General features: G+C 46.1%; 2 protein-coding genes across 3 annotated transcripts in view; both read left to right on the plus strand.

The window, feature by feature from the left end:
* MYO3B (myosin IIIB) overlaps window positions 1-13,108 on the plus strand; it is a 440,217-nt gene extending 427,109 nt beyond the window's left edge. For both annotated transcript variants that reach the window (XM_045196325.2, XM_045196335.2), the window contains one exon: window positions 12,466-13,108. The gene's annotated coding sequence lies outside the window, so the exon portion shown is untranslated. The remainder of the gene's footprint in view (window positions 1-12,465) is intronic.
* Window positions 13,109-15,735: 2,627 nt separating this feature from the next.
* Window positions 15,736-21,571, plus strand: SP5 (Sp5 transcription factor). The gene is made up of 2 exons (XM_053918767.2): window positions 15,736-16,142; window positions 16,858-21,571. Exons 1-2 carry the CDS (start codon window positions 16,092-16,094, stop codon window positions 18,001-18,003), a joined length of 1,197 nt encoding a protein of 398 aa, XP_053774742.1. The 5' UTR covers window positions 15,736-16,091; the 3' UTR covers window positions 18,004-21,571.
* Window positions 21,572-23,459: the final 1,888 nt, after the last annotated feature.

Raw genomic sequence — 23,459 nt, forward strand, 5'->3', positions numbered from 1 at the left:
AATTCCTCAGGGGTATGCACAAATACCTCTGGGTGTCCGTAAAACACATATTATGTAACACACGTTGCCTAATTCTGCTATTTATGTATCATTGTGACAAAGCTTCCTCGTGGAAGGAATTAACTGGGCTGAAAAGTAAAATCTTCATAAACCACATAAACCTCTGGGTCTACAGTCATATCGTACTGGTCAAGGCAGAGCTGCCTCCAAATCTCCAGGCCCACGGCAACTGCAGGCAGGTGAGGCTGCGCAGATGTGCACAGGTGTTCCGGCCCTGGAGTTCCCCTTTCTGTGCTCTCCCGCCTTAATTCTCCCCTTTCTAGCATCCCAGGAATCCACCTGATCTGCTTGCTCCCCGCCCCAAACAAGAAAGTTTCTGATGAAATCACTTGTTGAAGGGTTGGTTGTTTATACCTTAATAGGCAGAGTGTCTGTCAACGTGTCACAGTAACTAGACATTTGCAATTTAAGACTTTTGGCCTTTGTCCTATTTTCAAGCATTTCAAGCATCTGGGTGGATGCGGGTGGGGGACAGTAGAGGACTCAATGACTTTTCCCGAAACTCAGCTAACTGGGGAACATGGGCCTGAAGGCAGCTCGATTTGGCTGCCCCAGGGCACAGGTATCTGCAGTTGTTATTCCCTAGCCTTTTTAAAGCCGGGGTCTTTCACCATCATGGAGTTCCCATCTAGCTCCTGGCTTTCCCTCCCCTCTCCCTCTTTCCCTTTTCCCTCTCCCCTCCCTTTCCCCCACTTCACTGCCCTGCTCCTCCTTCCCATGGCTCTGCCCCACATCCCCAGGGGCACGGTTTGTCTTCCAGCACAGCTGATGCTACTTCCCTTCTATCTAATGCTATTTTACCCCTTGTAACCCTCCTTTTAGAATGTCAGGAAATGAAGTCCCTCACCCCCTGTGGTAGAAAGAATACTTATGCTGAAAGTCCCCAAAGCCTGAGTTCTGTCCCAGATTCCAACACTACCGTGCTGGCTGACCTTGCATGAGTCACTTGACGTCTCTGGGCCTCTGCTTCCACATCTATAAAACAATAGATTAGATTTCAAGGCTAGTCTCCGATCCCAGAACAGAAGCAAAACAAAAAGGAATGGTCTCTTATTTCACAGGTGAAGAAAACGAGACCCAGAGTGGTCAAGAGCTTTGCCCAGGGTCCCACAGCTATGCCTGTGTGCGTACACAAGGGACTGGACTTATTATTATTTTGTAATCAAAACAGAAAAGTTTAAAAACTCCACATTGCTTGGTTGATTTTATAAGAAAATGGTGTTATTTCTTCATATTATGCCAAGAGAACAGAGCAATGTATATTTTTGTCAGTTATGAATTGGGTAGAGAAGAACAAAACACACAGGTATTTTATATAGTTCCTCCTTTTGGATTTAAATTTAAACCACGATATATTTTTTTGTGAGAGAGAGTGTGTGTAACATCAATGTGAGAGAAAAACATCAATCAGCTGCCTTCCGCCTGCACGCCAACCAAGGACTGAACTCACAACCCAAGCATGTGCCCTGACTGGGAATCAGATCTGCAGCCCTCTTGGTGTACGGGATGACGCTCCGAACAACTGAGTCACCCAGCCAAGGCTAAGCCATCATATTCTTAACTTGGTGAGGTCTGAAAAATAACACCATCATTCTGTCAAATGGCCTATTTTTTTTTAATAAAAAGTTATTAAAACCCTCTCCTGGAGCTAGGATGAGAGTCCAAGGCCCCGCCCACTTAGCAGCTGCTCCCCACTAAAGAATGACAAAGCCCCCTCTCTCTGCAGGCAGCAACTCGGAGGGAGTCTTGGGCCACACTGGGATGCTGCCTGAGGCTGGGAGGCAGCATCTGCCCCAAAGGCATTTATCTAAAGTGCTTCAAGGAATGTTGAGACCTGAGGGCACCTTTCTGAATATCAAGAAAAAGTAATGCTTTCAGCATCTTAAATACCCATCCTAACTAAATAAGCACAAAATATTGCTATTGTGTGTAAATAATAATTATTCTAAAGGCACAGCTAAGTTACAGTGGCCCAGAGGTACTCAAGAAGCAGTCATTGAATCCAAAACAGGCAGCAATACCCTCATTTTAAGCATCTATTCCAGCAGCAGGTGAATAAATTCTCATTTATTACTGCCAGATAAAAGTAAAGTTATTGAGTAACTGAAAAAGTGCTGCTGGTACAGAGTCCAGGTTTTATATTTAAAACACAACGTTTATATTAAGTAAATATTAACCTCAAAAATTCCTAGGTTTCCTAGGAGTTTCACTGTGTGGTTATGAGTGACGGGAAACGGTAGCCGTAAACACTGTTGACGTGAACCCGCAGAGTCATACGTAAACACCGGCAAAGCCCCGCTACTGGGGCTGGTAGAAGTCCGCATTCATGCACACAGCGCCTCTACCACGTGCTCGGCAACTGGACTTTGTCGTACAAGAGAAAATTCAGATGATTGACTTTAAAATCTCTCCAACACACACACACGATGTGGTCTTAATACATAGCATATGATTTTTAGGGTTTGGTTTTATGTATTTTATTTGTATGAACTTAGTAATTTGGGGGACCAGTAAGGATCTTTTCTTAAACTGAATGGAATTTCATTAGGCTTGTAGCTGGCTATTCCCATGTCTTCCTCGGTCAGAGAAGGGACGGTGAGCAGGAAATTCCTCCTTGGCTGCATGGTATGTAGAGCTAGTGTGCAGATAGACTAAGATGTCCTGAGGACTGGGTAAAAACTGGCATACTTTACCGCCAAACACACACACCCCCCACTCCCAAATAATTACATCCTAGAAGCTTAGCTGCTGGAGAGAAAGAGAAAAGACTACTCTGGGATGCCCGTCTCAAGAAGCCCCCCTCCCAAATCATTCACGGTTCGAGAAGTAGCTCACCCAGGAGATTATATATTGATGAAGACATATGATTCATGTTGTTTGTTGAATATTTTACTAGAAAAGGTCCTAAGAGGTCATTTAACCCAAACCCCCTAGTACATATGCTTCCTTGCAACTCAATGCATTTCTGAGTCCCCCTGCCGTACACAGAGCAGCGCACGAGAACAGCAGAAAGACTCTACGCAACTGTACTTTCAGTGCACTAAACTGCATGACCTGCAAAATATCGTTCAGATCAAAGTTGCTAAAATTGCAGTTTAAGGTTCTGTGGGCAAGGAGCAATTAATTGGAAGAGGGAAAGCTGAGAAGCCTTCTTAGAGTAGCGCTGTCCAGTAGGATGTAGCTCCTGAGCACTGAAATGCAGCTAGTGAGAGTGAGGAAATGAATTTTCAGTTTCATCGGTTTAGATGTAAGTAGCCACATGTGGCTTTTGGCCACCCTATTGGACAGCATAGTCTCAGAGGATGTAAGATTTGAGATGGGCTCTAAGCAAGGATAAGTAGGAGTTTGACAGGTATAGAAAATTAAAATTCCAGCCCTGGCTGGTGTGTAGCTCAGTGGATTGAAGGCTGGCCTGAGAACCAAAGGGTTACCAGGTCTATTCCCAGTCAGGGCACAGGTTGCAGACCTTAGGTTGCCTTAGGTTGCGGACCAGGTCCCCATTAGGGGGCGCACGAGTGCAACCACACATTGGTGTTTCTCTCCCTCCTTTCCTCCCCAACCCTTCCCCTCTGTCTAAAAATAAATAAATAAAATCTTTTTAAAAAAAGAAAACTAAAATTCCAAGCCAAAGGTAGTGCTTGTGTAAATTCATGGAGGTAGGAAAGCTTCAGGTGTGGCTAAGTGAAGACCTAATATCTCACAAGATTGGAATGAAAAGTGGGTAGCAGGTTAAAGTGGAAGATAAGGTGGGTAAATGCAAAACTATGTGGCATCTCAAATGCCAGCCTGGAAAACATACACTTATTAATTCCATATTCAGTGGGGGGACATGTGAGGTTTTTGAGCATGGTAAAAATATAAGCTGCTTGGTGTTTTAGAAAGGTGGTCATCAATAATGCACAATATGCATCTGAGGACTGTTTTGTTTACCTATTGCTGTGTAATAGGTAAACACCCTGCCCACAGTGGAATTAAACAGCATCCATTTCTTTGTGCTCATGGGTTTTCTGGGTCAATAATTTTGACAGCACAGAGAGGACGGTTTCCCTCTGCTCCATGATGTCTGGCACTTCAACTAAGGTGACTCAAACAGCTGGGGCTGGAATCACCCTCAGGCTTCTTCCTGTTGGCTCCTGAGCGGGGATGACTCAAAGGCTGGCTTCAGCTGGAACTGTTGACCAGAGCATCTACGCTTAGCCTCTTATGTGGCTTGGGCTTCTCATACTTGGGCTCCAAGAGGGAGTGTTACAGCGGGGAGCAACTGGAGAGTGAGCATTCCAAAAGAACCAGGTGAACGCTCCTTGGCTTTTACTGACCTGGCCTTGGAAGTCACTTCTGCTGCATTCGTTTGATTATAAGTGAATCACGAAGGCCGCCCAGATTGTGGGATTATTGTTGGGGTCATCTCTGGAAAATGCAGTCTGCCACAAAGACCACAAAATGGGAGTTGGGAGATAATGAAGGCTTCAACCAGGAACTTGGAGGTGAGAAAGAAAGGAAAAGTAAGATTTGGATAACAGCATGGAATTAGAACTAGCACTGATGAAAAGGGGAGTAAAGAAAGAGAAAGCTCAGATGAGTGTGAACCTGAACCAACTTAAAAATCACCAGTTAGAAATCTGGGAAAGATGAACTTGTTTAGAAAGTGGGAAAGGGGGCTGTTTCCTGGGGATATGTTTATCTTGGAGAGCTGGTGGGACATTCTTCAGGAGATATCAAGGAGGAAAATTAGTGATGCAGGGCTGGAGCTCTAAAGAAAGGTCAAAGTTAAAGCTGGAGAAAGATTTGGGAGTCACAAGAGATGGAGATGATCAAAGGATTACATGTGGTAGAAATTCAAGAAATATTGATTGACATAACCCACTGTAGCTGGAACCAAAATTAGTGTTTGCAATGAAAAATGTATATCAGTCTTTGGGGAAATCCCTAAAGGAGAAGTGGCTGTCTAGGAATAAGGACCAGGAATTAAGGTGAAGCAATTCCAAAATCAGCAAATGTAGCACTATCTAAATTGGCTCACTCAGTAGCTACTCCAATGTCTTTCTAGGCTAAAAAGCTGAAAACTGTATTTTCCAGACTCTCTTGCAGCTAAGGTTCCAGATATATGATTCAGATTGTGCCAGTCAGATGCAACACACCAGATCTGCAAGGCAGACGTAAACAACGGAGAGGCAGGAACTGCGCTTCTGCTGTCCCTACTGCTACAGTTGTGGTGTATTTCTTTTTCACTATGACAGCTGCAACAGCGGTCCTAACGTCATAGCCTACTTTTCTGTGGTTTTGCTTTCCCAATTTTATTACCGGTGGTTCACTATGGTCCAAAAATACTAAATGGAGAATTCCAGAAATAAACAACTCATAAATTTTAGTTTTAGAGTCATTCTGAGTAACGTGAAGAAGTGGTGTGCTGTCCCACTCTGTCGCACTTGGACGTGAATTATCCCTTTGTTCCATGCATCCACCCCATATGTTACACTCCCCGCATGTTAGTCATTTAGCTGCTGTCTGTTACCAGGTAGACTGTTGTGGTACCACAGGGTTATGGTCCAGTAACCCTTGTTTTATGCTTAATAATGGCCCCAAAGCTGAAGACTAATTAATGATGGCTGGCAGTATGGATATGTCAAAGACAAGCTATAAAGTACTTCCTTTAAGTGAAAAGATGATTATAACACAATAAATATTTTGAGACCACATTCATGTAACTTCTATTACAGTATATTGTTATAATTATTGTATTTCATTATTGGTTATTGTTAAATGTCTTACTTGCCTCATTTATAAACTTCATTATAAGTATGTATGTATAGTACTTATACATAATATTTATTGGGTTTGGTACTATCCGTGGTGTCAGACATCGGAAACATTTCCCCTGAAGATAAGTGGAGACTACTGTATATGCATTTATCAAGGCAGGGTACACGGTAGCAGGGGCATGATTCTGAAGCTGGGCAGTTGCCATGGTGGCTTTCCCGTAGGCAAGCAGCTTTCTGATTCCACAGCCTCCTGATTCTGGGGGGGGAGGGGCAGGTGGCGGGCAGTGGTTCCCTTGTCATCCTAAGTCTGTAGTGTGGTTTTGGAAGTCATTCCTGAAAGCTCAGCTGAGACTTTGTTTCTTCCGCTCTGGAAATCTGTGAGACACTTCATGCGTTGTAACAAGTCCCTTTCTGCTCAAACTGGGTGGAATGGATTCCATTCTCTGTAATTGAACCCTGACCAACACAGTAAGCAAGAGATCCTGGTGTAGGTCTTGGAACCCTTGTAACAGCCACCTAATTGAACTTTAGAAAAGTAACTAATGAGAAGGATTTCAGGGAGCAGCCATGAAAAAGGGAGAGGGAGCATAGAGCAAGTTAAGAAGGGGATCAGTGCTGGTCCCCTGAAAGGGAGCGTCTGAGTCTGAGTGATTCTGCAGAAGGCACAGAGATAAGAGGACAGTTCCAACTGGAAACTAAACCATGATCCTAGAAACCCCCCAAAATGGCATCATTTCTTGAGACCAAAAACCCATGCATGAAACTCTTGCCAAACCTAGAGGAAGTAGAGGTGGACTTTTAAATGGAAGGAGACATGTAGAGATCTGATACTTGTGTTAGTCTGTCCTCAGCTGGGCCCTTAAAGATATTGGACCAATATTGACCTGTTTCCTTAAAACTGGAGCCTACAAACTTCCCAGGTAAGTAGTTGATTCTGTGTGCCCACTGGTGGCTTGAGGCAAGGCTAAGGTGGGGAGAAAAGAGTATTCTAGAAGTGAAAGAAAAGGTCTTGGGTCAGGACCATCATCCTTGAGGCAAAAACCCATCTTTCTCTTTGTGTAACACAGATAGCAAACCCTTCACGTGGGCTGACATTTTTACCACAAGGCAAATAACCTGTATGTGGCCAATAAATTACTCCAGACTTCTTATTTAATAATATCACTGCAGACCCCCCCACACACACATTTACTTGTTTTTCCAGTAATAGAAAGAGATTTGCATTCACTCAGGGAATCTACTGTGATGGTTAAAAGGTTGTCCCCTGGAGTAACATTACCTGGATTCAATTCCAATCACAAGAGGCAAGATCTCGGGCAAATTACCTAACACCTCTGTGCTACGATTTCCCCACCTGTGCAATTGGGTTAGCGGGGGACTTGGTGAGATCGCGTAGTGTGATTGGCAGCAGCATCATGGTCCTCCAGCCACAGCCGGATAAGTCCACTCTCAATGTGAGCACCTGTGTGTGCACAAGCTGTGGCCACCCAACAGACTACTACCAGCAAACCAGAGCACCATGGTGCAAAACGGTGGCCTCCTCAGCACCCTTTTCTCCAGCCTGAGTCAGCCAACCCCATCTGCTTCCATCCAAGGTACTGGGCTTAGAGAGTTGAGCACGGAGGGCCCAGAGTTTATTTACGCTTCTTGATATGCACACAGGATCTTTATTAGGCTTGCATCCAAAGTAATTTTCTATATATTAATTCATATTTTAATTTTATTACTATATCCAGCTCAAATTTTCAGAAATATAAAGATTATTGTTTAGCTTAAAAGAAAGATTCATCAGTTTCTTCCCTGCTAAGGGATGCCACCACAAACAGGTAATAGGACATGGAGAGTCTTCCCTTTCAATACTCATGTTCCCTACAGCACTATAGAAATAATGTGTGCAAGACTCAGTTCTTTCACTGTGTTGTGGGGTCTCAGGAAGCCACCTTACTTCCTTGGGCCTCACTCCCTTCATCGGCCCTCAATATCCTCCTCATGATTCTGTGACCAACCTGTGGCTCCCCTATGACCTCCCTCTTCCTCAGTACTGGACTTCAGACTCCCCAAGGGCAGAGCACATCTCCTTTACCTCAGGGCTCCTCCAGTATGCCTGTGCTCACCTGAGCGGATGTCTGTGTACTCAGTAAAGATTTCATTCCTTGTGCCTAGGAAGAAAATGGAAGGTACCCACAGAAGGGTACCTTGAACTTCTGCAGGCTCCTGCCACAGCCTTCAGTCTTTGGACTTCTCTGTGCCTTTATTTCTCCTGATGTCAAGTGGTACTTGGCACCGTCTTCTCCTAAGATATGCCTTCTGTAACGGGGCTTGGTCTGTGCTTAAAGATTACTCATATCCATGGCAGTGCTGTTGAAAGCAATTTTATATGCCCCAAAGGAGCATGTTTATTTGGGGACCTCCCTCCCATGGGAGGCAGGTGGCACTTCAAGACTCCTTCCCCAGACCCACAGCAGGACATGAGTGCCGGCCCTCTCCTTACAAGACGAGAAGGTGAGGAGAAGGGCTGCATTCTTGTCTGAGGAAGTCCCCATGCCCACAGAATGGACTGGAAGGCAGGGCCTAAGTGTGTGAAAGTGATCAAGTGACACTGCTCGGACAAGCCTGGAAGAAGCGGGTATGAGCGTCCTGATCTGCCACCAGTTTCCCACTGCGCTTTTGTGCGGGACCCCCACCTCTGACTCTCAGCAAGGACTTTGCCTTGTATTTTTCAAATAAATAAATAAGAATCTTCCCCCTTGAGTTTCACTTGGGGTCGCCCTAGTCAGAATACCTGCTTGCTTCTCTCTGCGAGGGAAGAAGAGATTCTTCTTTTCATTAGAGGGAGACTCCATACTGCTGGCGCAAAACCCCAGTTTCTACCCATCACTCATTTCCTAACATTTCCTTTTTCGGCATCCTAAGACACAAAAACACTTTTGCTTTGACCCTGCTATCTGTTCTAGCTGCTTCTTAACTCAAACTCTGCTTCCTGGCCCCACTTCAGTTCTGAAGCTGGCTTCTCAAAGCTTCCTCCTGAAGCAAAGGCACTTTCCGTTTCTTACAATCCTTTCCTCTGCCCCGCCCACTGCCCTTGGGCATGTTCATTGGTCTTGGTCATTCTTCCATCTCCAGTTTTTTAGTTACTTCTTCCCTCTCTAATTTTTGCCTTTGGCTGTTTTCATGGCTCTTCTCCTTCTGTTCATCTTCTAATTGTTGTTCCCCTCACCCCTCATTCTGTTGGAGACTTTTTCTAGCTGCTTGATGTCCACCACTCGCATGAGCTCATTTATTCAGCCATCACTACTTACCAAAGGCCCGCAAGGCCTTATCTCCAGCACTATCACTTGCACTGCCCACTTCCCACATTTCCAACTTTCTGCAAGCATTCCCCTGTGAGTATCCAGCCCACGTCTTGGACTCATCAGCCCCAAACTGAATTCAGTACATCTACTTAACTCCAGACTGTCTTCTTTTCTTCTTTTCTCACTGTGGTCAGCAACTGGAGCTACATTTTTTTGCTACCTCACAGGCTAAAACCTCAAGAGTCCTTTTGATTTTTTTTAACAGCTCTGTTGAGATATAATCATATATCATACAATTCATCCATTTAAAGTGGTTTTGGATGTGGCCGCAAAGCTTTGCAACCATCATCAAATCAATTTTAGAGCATTTTACCCCCACCCAAAAACAAACAAACAAACCACAAGCCTGTACTCATTAGCAGACACTCCCTCATCTGCCCTCTCCACGTCCCCTGCAACCGCTAATGTGCTTTCTGTCTCTGGATTTGCCATTTGACATTTCATATAAATAGAAACATACTGCATGTGATCCTTTGTGACTGGTTTCTTTCACTTAGCATAATGTTTTCAAAATTCATCCATGTTATAACACTTATGTATCAGTATTTTCATCCCTTTTTAAAGCTGTATAATATTCCATTGTATAAATGTAACATGTAACACAGTTTGTTTATCCACTCATCAGAGGATAGACTTTGGGTTGTTCCCACCTTTTGGCCGTTATGAATAACGCTGCTACCAACATTCCTGTAAAGTTTTTGTGTGGACATGTGTTTTCAGTTACCTTTAATATATACACAGAAGCAGAATTATAACTCCATGTTTAACATTTTGAGAACTACCAAATTATTTTTCAAAGTGGCCGCGCCATTTTACATTCCTGCCAGCAGTATATAAGAGTTCCAATTTCACCACATCCTTGTCAACACTTGTTAACTTTTTCATCACTAGCCCTCCTAGGAAGTATGAGCTGGTCCCTCATTGCAGTCTTGATTTGTATTTCAGTGATGGTTGATGGCTAATGATGTTGAGTACCTTTTCATGTGCTTGTTTGCCTTTTGCATATCTTCTTTAGAGAAAAGTCCAGTCAAATCCTTTGCCTAATTTAAATTGGGTTAGTTGGGTTGTTGTTTTTTTTTAATTACTGGTTGCAAGAGTTCTTTATACATTATGGACATGTCTCTAATTAGGTTACATAATTTGCAACTATTTTCTACATTTCTGTGGGTTGTCTTTTCACTTTCTTTGTTTTTAAGATTTTTATTTTTAGGTTTTATGTATTTATTTTTAGAGAGGGGAAGGGAGGGAGAAAGAGAGGGAGGGAACATCAGTGGGTGGTTGCCTCTCACACATCCCCTACTGGGGACCTGGCCCACAACCCAGTCATGTGCCCTGACTGGGAATCAAGCCAGCGACCCTTTGATTTGCAGGCCCACACTCAATACACTGAGCCACACCGGCCAGGGCTCTTTTCACTTTCTTGATGGTATCCTTTGAAGCACAAAATTTTTAATTTTGATGAAGTTAATTTATCTATTTTTTCCTCTTGTCACTTGTGCTTTTGGTATATCTAAGAAGGCTCTGCCTAACTCAAAGTCCTAAAGATTTATTCCTATGTTTTCTTCTATGAGTTTCATAGTTTAACTCTTACATTTAGGTCTATGATCCATTCAGAGTTGATTTTTATGTATAGTATAAGGAAGATGCCCAATATCATTCTTTTACATGTGGATATCCAGTTGTCCCAGCACCATTTACTGAGGGGTCTTTTTTATTTTTCCTTTTGTTTTATCTCATTCCAACCTGTCATCAAGTGTTGCACCTTTTCCCCTTAAAATACCTGTCACCCTCTCACCCCCAGGCCAATTCCCAGCTGAAGCCTTCACCGTCTCATACCTTGATAACTGCATCTGCATCTATCCTTCTAAGCTATCAGCAAGCCAACCCTGCTAGGGAAGGGAATTCAAGAAATGGAATTGAATTCCCATAAGTCACCTGCTCAGGAGCCTATAATAAATTCCTACTACATGTAGCATCAAGGCCAAGATCCTCTCCCTGACTCCTCTTACCTGGCCCCACCATTTCTACACCAGCAAATCAAAGATGTAAAATTTGATCTTCCAAGTTTCTTTAGCTCCTCACTGAAAGGGAGTTCCCTTTCTTTGTTGTCCTCTCCCCCCTCAATCATCTTTCTTTCTGCGCCCCCCATTAAAATCTGCATAGGTCCTTAAAGGCTCCTCTAAGCCCCAGCCCCTTGATAAACCTCCCTTAACCCCTCCAGTCGTGGCGGCAGAGCTGCCCTGAGCCCCTGCTGCACTTGTGTGCTCTGTAGCACCAATCACTGTGCAAACGACAGTGGTGCACAGAATGGCACTTACCACCCAACGCCGATGAGCAGTTACTGGACAGCTACTGAAGGTCACAGCACTGTGCAGGCGCGACACATTCATGCGAATCTGTTTCCTCCTGCCTTCAAATGGGGGAATCAAATCCGACGAAATAAAAGATCCTTCCAAATCTACAATTCCACTCTTTCATCCATGCTATATTGATTCGATTTTAAAGTTTAAGCTTAAAATTAACTCCAGGTTTCCAGTGGAGGAAACTTTCCAAAACTAAGCCAGTGTTTTCCAAATATCCCAGCATTATCTTTTTTTTCTTTCTTTCTTTTTGCCATTTAACATGCTGGGCCCATTAATGATCAAGCTTCTGTTTAGGGCCTCTGTGATTGGGTCTGCAGCTTAAACTACCAGACCAATCCAAATCTCAAAGTTAACTTAGTATGAGGTTGCAACCCCTCTCCCCACCTCCACCATTTCAAGAAACAAAACAAAAACCTTTCAAATTGAAGAGGCAAAGTTCGATCCCTCCCATGTTGAGTGCTGAAAACAATAGGAGCTTTCTGCTCTAGTAGGACTTCAAAGGGCTACTGAGTGACTGCTCTCAGAATACTTGGTTGTGGTGACTGAAGAGATGCACAGGCATCCTCCTGTGACTCAGTGCCCTGTTAACACCTTAATAAAGCAACGACTCTGTATTTATTAACTAGGCAAATGCAGGAAACTGGAAGGTTGAGCATTTGGCAGAGACGGGGTGAGATCTGGGCGCTTAAGCAACACCTCGCTTTAAAGAGTCAATGAACTAAGAATTTGTTAAAATGACCTAAATAATGTGATTATTAAAAAATAAACTAGAGATGGTCATATTAACTCCAGAGGCATGATTCCTCGGTTGCATGGAGTGCGGGAGTGGGGGTGGGCAGAATCCCTGCAATAAGGTACCAGGCTTGGTCCCGAAGAAATAGCAACCCCAGAGTTCTCAGCAAACACCTTCTTTTTTTCCCTTTCCTGTAGTGGATCTCGGAGTGCACCCAGCAGGCCAGCCAATCGCATGGGCTCACCTACCCACCTCTTCTCACAGGTGGCATCCAGCCGGCGCTGGCTGCCCGCCCGCAAAGAAACTGCGTTGCAAACTCCCCACCTCGGAATCTGCTGCTTGGAGAGCAGCGTGGAGTGCGACTCCTCTGCGCTAGGGGCCTCAGGGAGGCTTGCATTCAACCTCCCCGAGGTGCTGCAGTTAAAGTTTGCTCCCATTTTGCAGCTCTCCCCACCCCTTAACCACCCTACCCTGGGGCTGGAGGACCACAGAGGAGTTTCTGGGTCCTCGGGTGCACAAGCACACCCACCAACAAAAGAAAGCCCATTAGATCTTCCCTCCTGTGAACTCCTGCCCCAACGGATTCCTCTTTGAACTGACCCCCACTCCCGCAGCCTCTGCGCCGTCTGGGGCACGCCGGGCCCTCCCGGGCTCCCTTCCCGCCTCCAGGCTGCGCACTTTTGCAGTACGCCTGGTCTTTGATGTCTCTTTACATTATCGCAGAGCAGCCCCACGTTTTTCCCCGGTGCGAGGCTTTGTGTAACACAGCTGACATTTGGCCTTGATACCTGTATCTCTTGGTGATTGCAACAAATTTCTAAAATAAATATTGTACTTTGATCTCCCGGCATTGCATTTTTAATGGATGCTGCGAACACCACTTCATTAAGAATAAGTTTTTCAGGAGCACAAAATGCAAAGGGAAGGAGGCTAAATAGCAGTTTGTAAAAGTCTCTCCAAACTTCAGCTTGCGCCTGGGAGGGCTGGAATCCTGGCGGATTTTCACAAATGTATGAGGCCAAGAGAAAGGATTTCGAACACTCAGGAGAGAGCATACCGTGCACTGCCCCGGGCACCGTCCTAAAGCCTTTACATATATTGCATTGCGTTTTAAACCTACAAGCACACTACAAGTGAGCACTACTATAACCCCAACTTTAGAATTGTGAAACTGAGGCCCAAATAGATTGAGTAACTTGCTTGCTAAAGCTACCAACTAGAAAATGGAAACCTGGGTTCGGATTTTCAGAGTTCGAGCTCTTAACCATCAAGTCATCACTGTTTCGCCTTGCTGGCAACTGGTGGTGGTTTAGTTGGCTAAGTGAGGGCATCTTAGAGGGGAAAAACGTTCTCTCCTATAACAATCAAAGAGATGTGAATTGGCCTCTCTTGCCTTTTTTGTTAAAATAGCAAACAGATTCAGCTAGTGAGAATGCCTTCCAACTTGCTTGGCCCAGCCTCCCGGAGACAGGGGGTGTCGAAGAGCTCAGCGGATTGAGAAAGGAAACACGCGAAGGGGCCAGACCCGCTTGCCCAGTGCGGACAGGTGCCGGCGCGGCTGTGCGCCACGGGACTCCCTGGCCTCTGACGTGCATCCGGGAAAGGGCCCCTTCTGGTCCCGGGCTTCACGGGTCTCGACCCCCTAGACTGGGCTCGAAAAGGGGTAGGTCTGCCCGACCTCGGATCAAAACACTTCTCCTCTCCCAGAGCACCCGGACCTCCTCTTCAGGAGCCGGACCGTGTCGCTGAGCCTTGCTGTCAGAGCTCAACATGTCCTGGGTGGCACTCTCTGTTGGAGAGAAGGGGGGCGTGCGAGGATGGAGCGTGCAAAGAGCTCATGTATTTGGGCCACTTGCGGCCCATTCGTCTCAAGCAAGATGTTTGTTTCACTGACTGGCCCTAGGCGCAGGGAAATGTCGGTCAGGGGGCATAGTGTCCTGGCCCCTTGGTAAATGCAGAGGGCACAGATCCACTACAGCCTAGCCTCCGTCCGAATCAGAACCCCACTGGAGTTCTGTCACCCGTCCTTCCTCTCACCTCAGTCCCGACCGACCGTGGTGCGGTCACTGGGAAGACAACCCGCGGGAAGCAAGCCGCAGTGCCCGCAGCCTGGGAGAGACGACTCTGTGTCCATGCGGAGGCCGGATGTGGAGCCCAGTGGGTCAGCACAGGAGGCCCCAGAGCTGCGGCTGCTGGGGGGAGGCCTCAGAGGCTGTTCGGGACCCCTAATCCTCTCCAGTGCCATAGGGACCCCGCGGTGCTCCGCCTGCATCTTCATCCTTCCCCAGCCCTGCCCCGCATCCTGGTGCTCCTACAGCCCCCGTAGGAGCCACTTTGCACCCTTAGCCAGAGGGAGGCTGGTGGCCAACTGTCCCTCCTGGACTGGGCATGGAGAGCCAGCGAAGGTTTGCAGGGGACACACCCTGGTGAGCATTTCCCTGACTCAGGCGAAGAACACCCCTCTTCTGAAGAACTTTCTTTTATTTCCAAAGGTGATGAGAACAACCGTTTTTGTTGACTTTTCTTTCCGATTTGAGAACTATTTGTCCTGGTAGATACTAAAGTAGTTTGTTAACAACAAAAGACTCCCTTGGCCTCACCTTAGTTTATTCTAGGTATCCCAGGTAGGCCTGTGCAGCTTGCGAGAGCTCAGGAGGTGAGATTGCCAACATCGCCGGGGCTTTCAGTGGGGCCTCACAGCGGTCAGCGCCTCCCTCCACCGGGTCCGGGCTGCGGGCCTGGACAAAGAAGAGGGAGAGGACAGCTTTGCTTCCCTCCTGTGTATATTCTGGGTTGCTCTGGGTGTCCTGCCAAGCTCGGCTCTGGGGGTAAATGCAGCATGGGTGTTTTTCCCAGCCTCACTATTTGCAAAAGTTGTGGCCCGAGAAAACTTCCAAGTTGCCAGCAGGAACATCACAAGAGAGCCCCAGTAGCTTGTCAGGCGGGCGGCCCTGAAGCGTGCGCGCCACCCACTGCCACCCTGGGCGGCCGCCCGGCCCCGCCCCGGGTCACAGCTTAGCCTGCGGGTTCACCGCCACTGGCAGAGGGGCACGCGGCGAGCAAGCGAGGTGCGTCCCACGCCCCGCCCCGGGAATTCCCTCGAGCCCGCGGTGCGCACAGGCTGTTCCGGTGTGGAGTGTGTAAGTACCGGGGAGGGGAGAATTACCCTCATCTCCGTCTCGAAGTCCATGCTTGGAAGCTGAAGACAGATTTCTCTGGAGATAACAAAGACACTTTGTCACTTTGGGCACTGCCTCAGTGCAAATCTTTAATTGCAAGGGAATGGGGGAGGGGGATAGAGTGTCTCAAGCAACCAAGCGCGGGTCTCCAGGCGGCAAGGCCCCCTTTGATCAGGAAAATCCAATTATTTGTGTATATACATTTCCCACATAGTGATTACTTCATTAATTGTCCCGCCTTTATCTCCTCCCTTCCCATCCCCCCTAATAATCAGTTCTTTTATCCAGACCAACAAACACACCATAGGAGCTTTGTGGATTCAAAGGATTTGCTTTCGCTTCTGAAAGAGCCGCTATTCTTTGATGATTGGGTAGCGGCAAACTTCAAAGCCATAAATCTTCCCTCTGACTGGCTGGCGGCCCAGCAAAGTCCTTATCAAATTCTTGGAGGTGATCCTGAAGCGCTCAGACCGCGCGCAGGGCGAGCGAGCCGGTTCGGCGAGGGGCTCGGGCGTGGAGGGCCCCAGCTCGCGGATCGGATCGGGCGCTGGCTAGGGACTCTGGGCGGCTGTCCGTCCTCGCCTTCTGGTCTCCATGCCTCCGCTGCGCCCTGGCCGGCAGCCAACTGCCCGCAAACTGTAGCCATGACCGCCGTTGCTGTCCTCCGGAACGACTCGCTGCAGGCCTTTCTCCAGGTCAGGGCTGGGCTCGGAGGGGGCGAGGGAAAGATGGAAGGATCCTGTCTCGATCTCTCCTGGTACTCTCTGAATCCTAAATCTTAAAGAGAGCCTTGCTCAGTGGATGCTGCAGAAGTCGGACTTAGGGGTGCCCACACCAACTTCACACCTAACCATAGTGTCAAAAGTGAGGCTTTGGGGGAGGGACGCGGGGGTCCTGGGGTGGTACAGGGGTGCTTCTGGCTGAAAACAAGGCCCGAGCTCATCCATTTGGGCCCTCCTGCTGATTTCAGCTTGGGGTGGGTGGGGGAGGAGCCGGAGAGTAACGTGGAAACACAGCTTAAAAGAAGGAGGTGGCGGGGGGCGTATGGGCAGTCCGCTGTGGGTGTTTTCAAGCCCTTTTTGACCGTGGAGCCGGGAGTCGCTGGTCAGACCCCTTCCCCCTCCCAGTTTGTGCCTGGTTCCTCTAAGACTGGGTAGAGTGTCTTTGAACCAAGTGCAGCACTTTAGCCGGAAGCGCTCATGCGCTCCTTGTGCAGGTAGTGCAGGCACTAAAAGTTTCCAGGGACTGGTGGGTGCGTGCGTGGGGTGCGGTGGCGGGGGAGGGGCAGCAGGACAGGGGAGGGGCTGCGGTATAATAGCTGGCGTGGGGGTAGCGGGCTGGCCCGGAGACCGTGCTTGGAGCGTTAACCTTTTGTCTCTTCTCCGCCCTCTCCCGCCGCCGCCCATGCAGGACCGCACCCCCAGCGCCTCCCCGGACCTGGGCAAGCACTCACCCCTGGCGTTGCTAGCCGCCACCTGTAGCCGTATCGGCCAGCCGGGCGCTGCGGCGCCCCCGGACTTCCTGCAGGTGCCCTACGACTCAACGCTGGGCTCGCCCTCCAGGCTTTTTCACCCGTGGACTGCAGACATGCCAGCGCACTCGCCGGGCGCACTGCCGCCCCCACATCCCAGCCTGGGGCTGACGCCGCAGAAAACGCACCTACAGCCGTCCTTCGGGGCGGCGCACGAGCTGCCGCTCACCCCCCCTGCTGACCCCTCGTACCCCTACGAGTTCTCACCAGTCAAGATGCTGCCCTCCAGCATGGCGGCGCTGCCCGCCAGCTGCGCGCCTGCCTACGTGCCCTACGCGGCCCAGGCCGCGCTGCCGCCCGGCTACTCCAACTTGCTGCCCCCACCGCCACCCCCACCGCCTCCCACGTGCCGCCAGCTGTCCCCCAACACGGCCCCCGACGACCTCCCATGGTGGAGTATCCCGCAGGCGGGCTCCGGTCCGGGGACCTCCGGGGTTCCGGGGGGCAGCCTGTCGGGCGCCTGTGCGGGTGGGCCCCACGCGCCCCGCTTCCCTGCGTCGGCGGCCGCTGCAGCCGCCGCCGCTGCTGCAGCCCTGCAACGAGGCCTGGTGCTGGGCCCGTCGGACTTTGCGCAGTACCAGAGCCAGATAGCGGCGCTGCTGCAGACCAAGGCCCCCCTGGCGGCCACGGCCAGGAGGTGCCGCCGCTGCCGCTGCCCCAACTGCCAGGCGGCGGGCGGCGCCCCCGAGGCAGAGCCCGGCAAGAAGAAGCAGCACGTGTGCCACGTGCCTGGCTGCGGCAAGGTGTACGGCAAGACGTCGCACCTGAAGGCGCACCTGCGCTGGCACACGGGCGAGCGGCCCTTCGTATGCAACTGGCTCTTCTGCGGTAAAAGCTTCACCCGCTCCGACGAGCTGCAGCGGCACCTGCGGACTCACACCGGCGAGAAACGCTTCTCTTGCCCTGAGTGCGGGAAGCGCTTCATGCGTAGCGACCATCTCGCCAAGCACGTCAAGACGCACCAGAATAAGAAGCTCAAAGTTGCTGAGGCCGGGGTCAAGCGGGAGGACGCGCGGGACCTGTGAGCCCACCCAGGAGCATCTCTAGGCCTTTCCCGCCTCGGACTCCCCAGCACCTCTTCAGGGAGGTTTTGGGGGCCTATGGGCAGCTGGCTGAGGGGAGACCCAAGAGATGCACTTGCCCCTTCCTGCTGTCTGCCTCCCAAAGCCAGGCCAGGACCCCAGCTTCCCTGGCCCGGCCCGCGGACAGGGACCCTGTGCGGGGGAGGTAGGGCTGGGAACTCTGCGGAAGGGTGGTTTCAAGCTCTGAACCATTCCCACCGTCTGGGAGACCTACAGTTTGGGGGGACCACCCTGGGCTGACCTTGTATATAAGAAAGGCTGCTGAATTAAAGCGGAAGAACCTTGGCAGAGTTGAAATAATGCTGGGTCTTTTGTTAGGACAGGGTCGGGCTTTGTACAGGTTATTTAATAGCTTTGTTAAAGAATAATTATAATAATTACAGCATTAATAAAAATGTTAACTTTTGTCCTCAGCTCCATGCAGAGCTACAGCATGAAATGTCTATGTAAAGCAATCAGCAGTTGCAGCGTGAAAATAAATACGTTAACTCTTAACTCCGGGGTCACCTCTGGAAGACCCCGCTGAGCCGGTCTCATTTGATCTTTTATTCTTCCGGGAGGCTTTACAAAGCGGTCAGGTTTCGCCAGGAATTTGGAGATTCCTGGAGGCTTCTTTGGTGGAAGGTGCTGGGGGAGCGTGTTGGGTGCATGGATGGAGGACAGAGGTAGGGCAGGGTCAGTTTTGTGGTAAAGAAGGTAGAGCAAAGTTTTCTGATCACACTCTGAGTTTCATACGCGGCCTTAGGACTTGACCGGAAACTGCTGGGCTTCTCTTAAAAGTTTGAAAGTTGCTGCACATACGCCACATGTTCTTTTTTATCTGGCGAGTTCCCTGTGGCTTTCCATTTGTTGCTACTCCAGAGACGGAGATCACACTGAAGCTTCGCTTCCTCCTGGCAGCTGGGGATACTGGCGTCTGGAGCGGTCCTAACGACTCAAGGATCTATTCACAGAGGAGACTTGGGAAGAGTCACAGAGAAGCTGAGGGCCCTTGTTCAGGTTGGTCTCTGCCCAGGAAAAAGGCATCACTCCTACACTTCCGCCCCACCACGGTATACAACGCTGTCTTGCTTGTTTTTGTCTTAATCATTTTGCTTGCAGATCTTAAGTCTTGTTGCACAATAGCCACTTAGGGACTTCTGTCTAGGCCTGTAAGTTTAGTTCCATTTTGTAACTTGGGATTTTATTATTATTTTTTAATCATTGAAGTAGACTAAGATTTCCTCAGGGAGGGGCCAGGAATACTCATCTAGGTTTCTCCTGACTCTAAGATTTTTAAGTTTTAAAGTTTACAAGTGTTTTTCCAAATGGCTCAACTCAGCTGGCTCATTGATGTTGTGTGACATTTGAGTTTTTAAACCTGAAACTGAAACCTTAACTTTCTGATTTAGAATTAGCAAAGAACAGAAACGTTCTAAACATTGTTAATATGTTAAGCTAGCACTGTTAATGCCAAATTTTGGTGGAACTGAATAATCTCATGTTAGTAGGAGTGTGTATAAAGTGATGGGATTTCACAGGTTACAAACTGCTGTCACCTTGCCTTTTGTCTGAAGTCAAAGTGAAGAGTAAATCCTTAAGAGCTGTGAGGGCTGTACCTGAGACAGAGTATTAAGTAAAACACAAACATCAACGTAATTGAGATTAAAATTACTGTTATACTCCTAAGAAATAGCATTTTTACTCTGTTACCTTGGAACAAGGCAGTAAGTGAATGTTAGAATCCTTGTGGAAATATGCCTCTGACCCAGTTACTCTCGTTAGAGACTTTGAACGGTTTAATGACAGGTTAGACTGTGAGTCTTCAGGGTGCTTTACCAGGAAAGGGCAGTTTGCATTAATTAAATGTTCAAGGACATGGCAGTTGTGTGAGCAATAGGAATAAGGAAGATGCTAGAGGGTAACATTAATACACATTTAAATGTGCAATCTTAATCAAGATTCTTGAGAACCATTTCTATGAAGAGTTACAGAAACTCGCACATCTGAACCATGTCCTGGGATCAACTTCAGAGCCAGAGAGGTTTGTTTAGCAGATAGGGAAAGATGAATCCTTGTTAGAGGCTCAGAAAAGCTGCAGTGATCCTTTCACGAGAAAGGGAATGCCCTTGGTGGAGAGAGAAAAATGGCAATTTTGAAACGAGTCTACTAGCTATTATTGACAGCCACGAACATTTAGTATCTAAACAGATGAAGTGTTGAAGATGGTTTCCTTACAAATTCAGCTTTGTAGTTATTAAGAGAAAAAATACATAAATGTATAAAATTTAGTATCCAAATAGGTGAGGTGTTGAAGATAGTTTTCCTTATAACTATAACTTTGTGATTGTTAAGAGAAATCAGGTAAAATATATGGAATGTATCTAAAAATACAGTATATTTAATTTTAAAAGCAGAATAAAGTCATTTGATGACATAACTTCATTATGTTTTCACTTAATCGAACCTGTAAATTTAAAGAAGTATGATAAATGTAGTCTCTAAACAAATTTTGCATAGCTGACTGTTCCTTACTGTACAGCTGCAAAATCTGTGTTCCAATTACTTTAGGGAAAAAAAGTTTATGCCATTATCCAAGTGGAAGCCAGAAAGCCACAATAATGTGATATTGTTGTCCACGTGTAGGAAAATATTTCATACTTATCCTGAAAAAGAAGCTAATAAATGCTCAGAAATACAATATTGAGTATGCAGCAATAATTAGATTATATAAGCTGTTAAAATTTAAACTGCTACTGCATGCTTTGTTTCATAAAACTGCAAATTATTTTGAAATAAATCTATGCAAAAAATTATATGCATAAATGATGGATTTAAGCCCATTTAGCAGAAAAATTAATAAAATTCAAATTAAAAGAAGTTCAAAAGCAAATTATTATTAAATAAAAACTAAAATTTATATTTGGAGTTTTGCCCACATCAAAAAAGGCAGTTTAAGCTACTGACTGTATTCAAGCTTTCCTTAAAGACCCCAGCACCCAATGCCATTAAATTTTAAAAACTAATTGAAGAAAATATGTTAACAATGGCCTTAAATGTCAATAGACATTTTACATTTCTAAGCAACTGTTTTAATAGTATGCCAATAATACATAAAGTGTCATAATTTAGAAAATTCTATAATTAGTGTGATGTGATTATCTAAAATTTAACACTCAATTGAGAAACAGCCATTTTTGACCAAGAACTTGGAAAATGTGGAGAAACTGAGTTATCAATAATTTTGGTAATTTGGAATTGTGTGTTGCTGACCTTGTTAACACTCCACAGTTTTCTGTTTTTCTCAAGGGAAAATTGTGCAAATTTACCTTTGGCTGACCACTAATTTGTAGGAGTTCTGGTAATGAATGAAAGGAAATTGTGTTAAAGAAAATACCACTAGATTATTCACTATTGTATTAGTCTTTTCTAGTTTTGGTTAGGGTTGAAATCTTACCACTACATTGTATATATTGTGATAAAAATTTTTTTTGCTGTAAGTCAATCAAACAAGACATACCAATTTTAAAAACTTAATCTTGAGCATGCTTATTGCAGAAACCTTTCCGAAACAATGTTTACAGAGAAGGCAGTTTTTCACCCCGGTTTGCACCATGTTTCTATGCTATAATACTGTGGGGCTTTAAGTAATCAGTTTAAAGCAGCAACTTTTGTGTTTCCTATTATTTTGATTCTGCTGTGAGAGTTTCACAGAATGTTACTAGGCCCTTGGCTACGACATCAAATTCATTAGACACCTACTAAGTTGTCTCAGAGCTCTAAAGTTGTAAACCACTTCACTCACATCAGCATACCACATTAAATATGGACAAGCTGAGGTAAATACCTCGCTGGGAAACGGTCTGCTGTGGAATCCGATTCAACCCCCTAGTAAATGTAATTAAGGTTTTCTAACGTCTCAGACTGAGGGCACGCAAGACAGGACATATTAATGTTCTATTACACACCATTCCCACCCTTTGGTTGGCATGATGGAGGGGACATCAAAAGTTTGACACGGAGGGCAGCTTTGAAATGGGTGTATGTGCCAAGAGTTTGATAAACTGAGGGGAAACCCCAGGTAGATGTATGTTAGTAAAGAGAGATGTATTTAGATTAATACCCAAAAAGGCATGTTTCACTATTGGGCCTCTGTAATGGTAATCTGATTAATGTGGCATTCAACATATGTAAACAATACATTTTCCTCTGGTGCTATTCAGGCTCAACACTTTTTTTTGCATAAAGATCTTTGTGTCAATTAACTCCTTCCTTGATTATTTTTAAAGAATCTGTAAGTTTTCAACTTTTTCAATAGTTTCAGGGTTTACTATTACATTTTATTACCAGTTAAAGATTTGCACACGATGATTGATATACTAGACATTTTCCTGCTGACATTTTGATGATTTATCTTTCTCGTCTCTATGTACATTTCCTTTCCTGTCCTTAGAGACTGTGCTGAAGCATAATCCCCAGTGGGGTATTTGACCCCTAACCCGTAACTCAGTCCCAGCATGTGAAGTGCGGCAGTGCCTACACAGTGCCTGATAAACTGCATCAGATACTTTGCTCGTCTGCCCAATATCAAAACTCAATTCAGGGGAAACAATCCAGTTTCTAATTTGATACATTAAAAATATGCAGCTTTCACTTTACAGAAAGTTGTTTCACCATTATGGAGATTCAATCTGTGTATTATAAAATGAAAGTTTGTTTTACAACAAAACTCTACTTTTTAATCACCCGTCAAACCTCTGATATCAAAAATATACTAAAATTTTCTAAAGTCTAAGGCAGTAGCTAGATGTCACCTGATTTTTAAATATAAAGTCAAATGGTGCAGTCATACGGGTGCTCTCTAATTATTTGGTGTTTAGCATAATCTAAAACATGGATGGAAAACATCTGGCTCTCTGCTTAATTTCATCCAATTTACAAGGCAACTATCAAAGCTAAATCCCCATTTATGCTTATAGTTTGGAAAATGTGTCCTAATTTGAAAAGTATTTGGTGGCAATTTCCTAAAACTCTGCATAAGGTACCATGAAAGCTTATTTCTCTTATTTCTGTCTTTGGGAGTTTTATTCTTATATTTTGTGTACTGTTTCCTTTTTGTATTCTGTATGTCTCCTTACTTATGGATGTCCAAAGCCTTCTATTTATCTCTACCATGGAAACTCACTGTGTTATGTGTCTCTTCCTTTCTTGATGTATCTATCTATGCCCAGATCTGATTTTGCTCCCTATTATGCAGAATTTGACAGGATTCTAAACTCTAGTTATTTAAAATGTCATATTTTTAATAGACATTTATATTCTTTGGTCTAAATTTTACCTGTGAGTTAATTGAATGTATAGTTCTATTTATAGATTCAAGTTGTATTTTATTTATGGTATGTACATGTAGTATGTACATG

This window comes from Desmodus rotundus, chromosome 2 (assembly GCF_022682495.2).
Source record: "Desmodus rotundus isolate HL8 chromosome 2, HLdesRot8A.1, whole genome shotgun sequence".
NCBI classification, from domain to species: domain Eukaryota; kingdom Metazoa; phylum Chordata; class Mammalia; order Chiroptera; family Phyllostomidae; genus Desmodus; species Desmodus rotundus.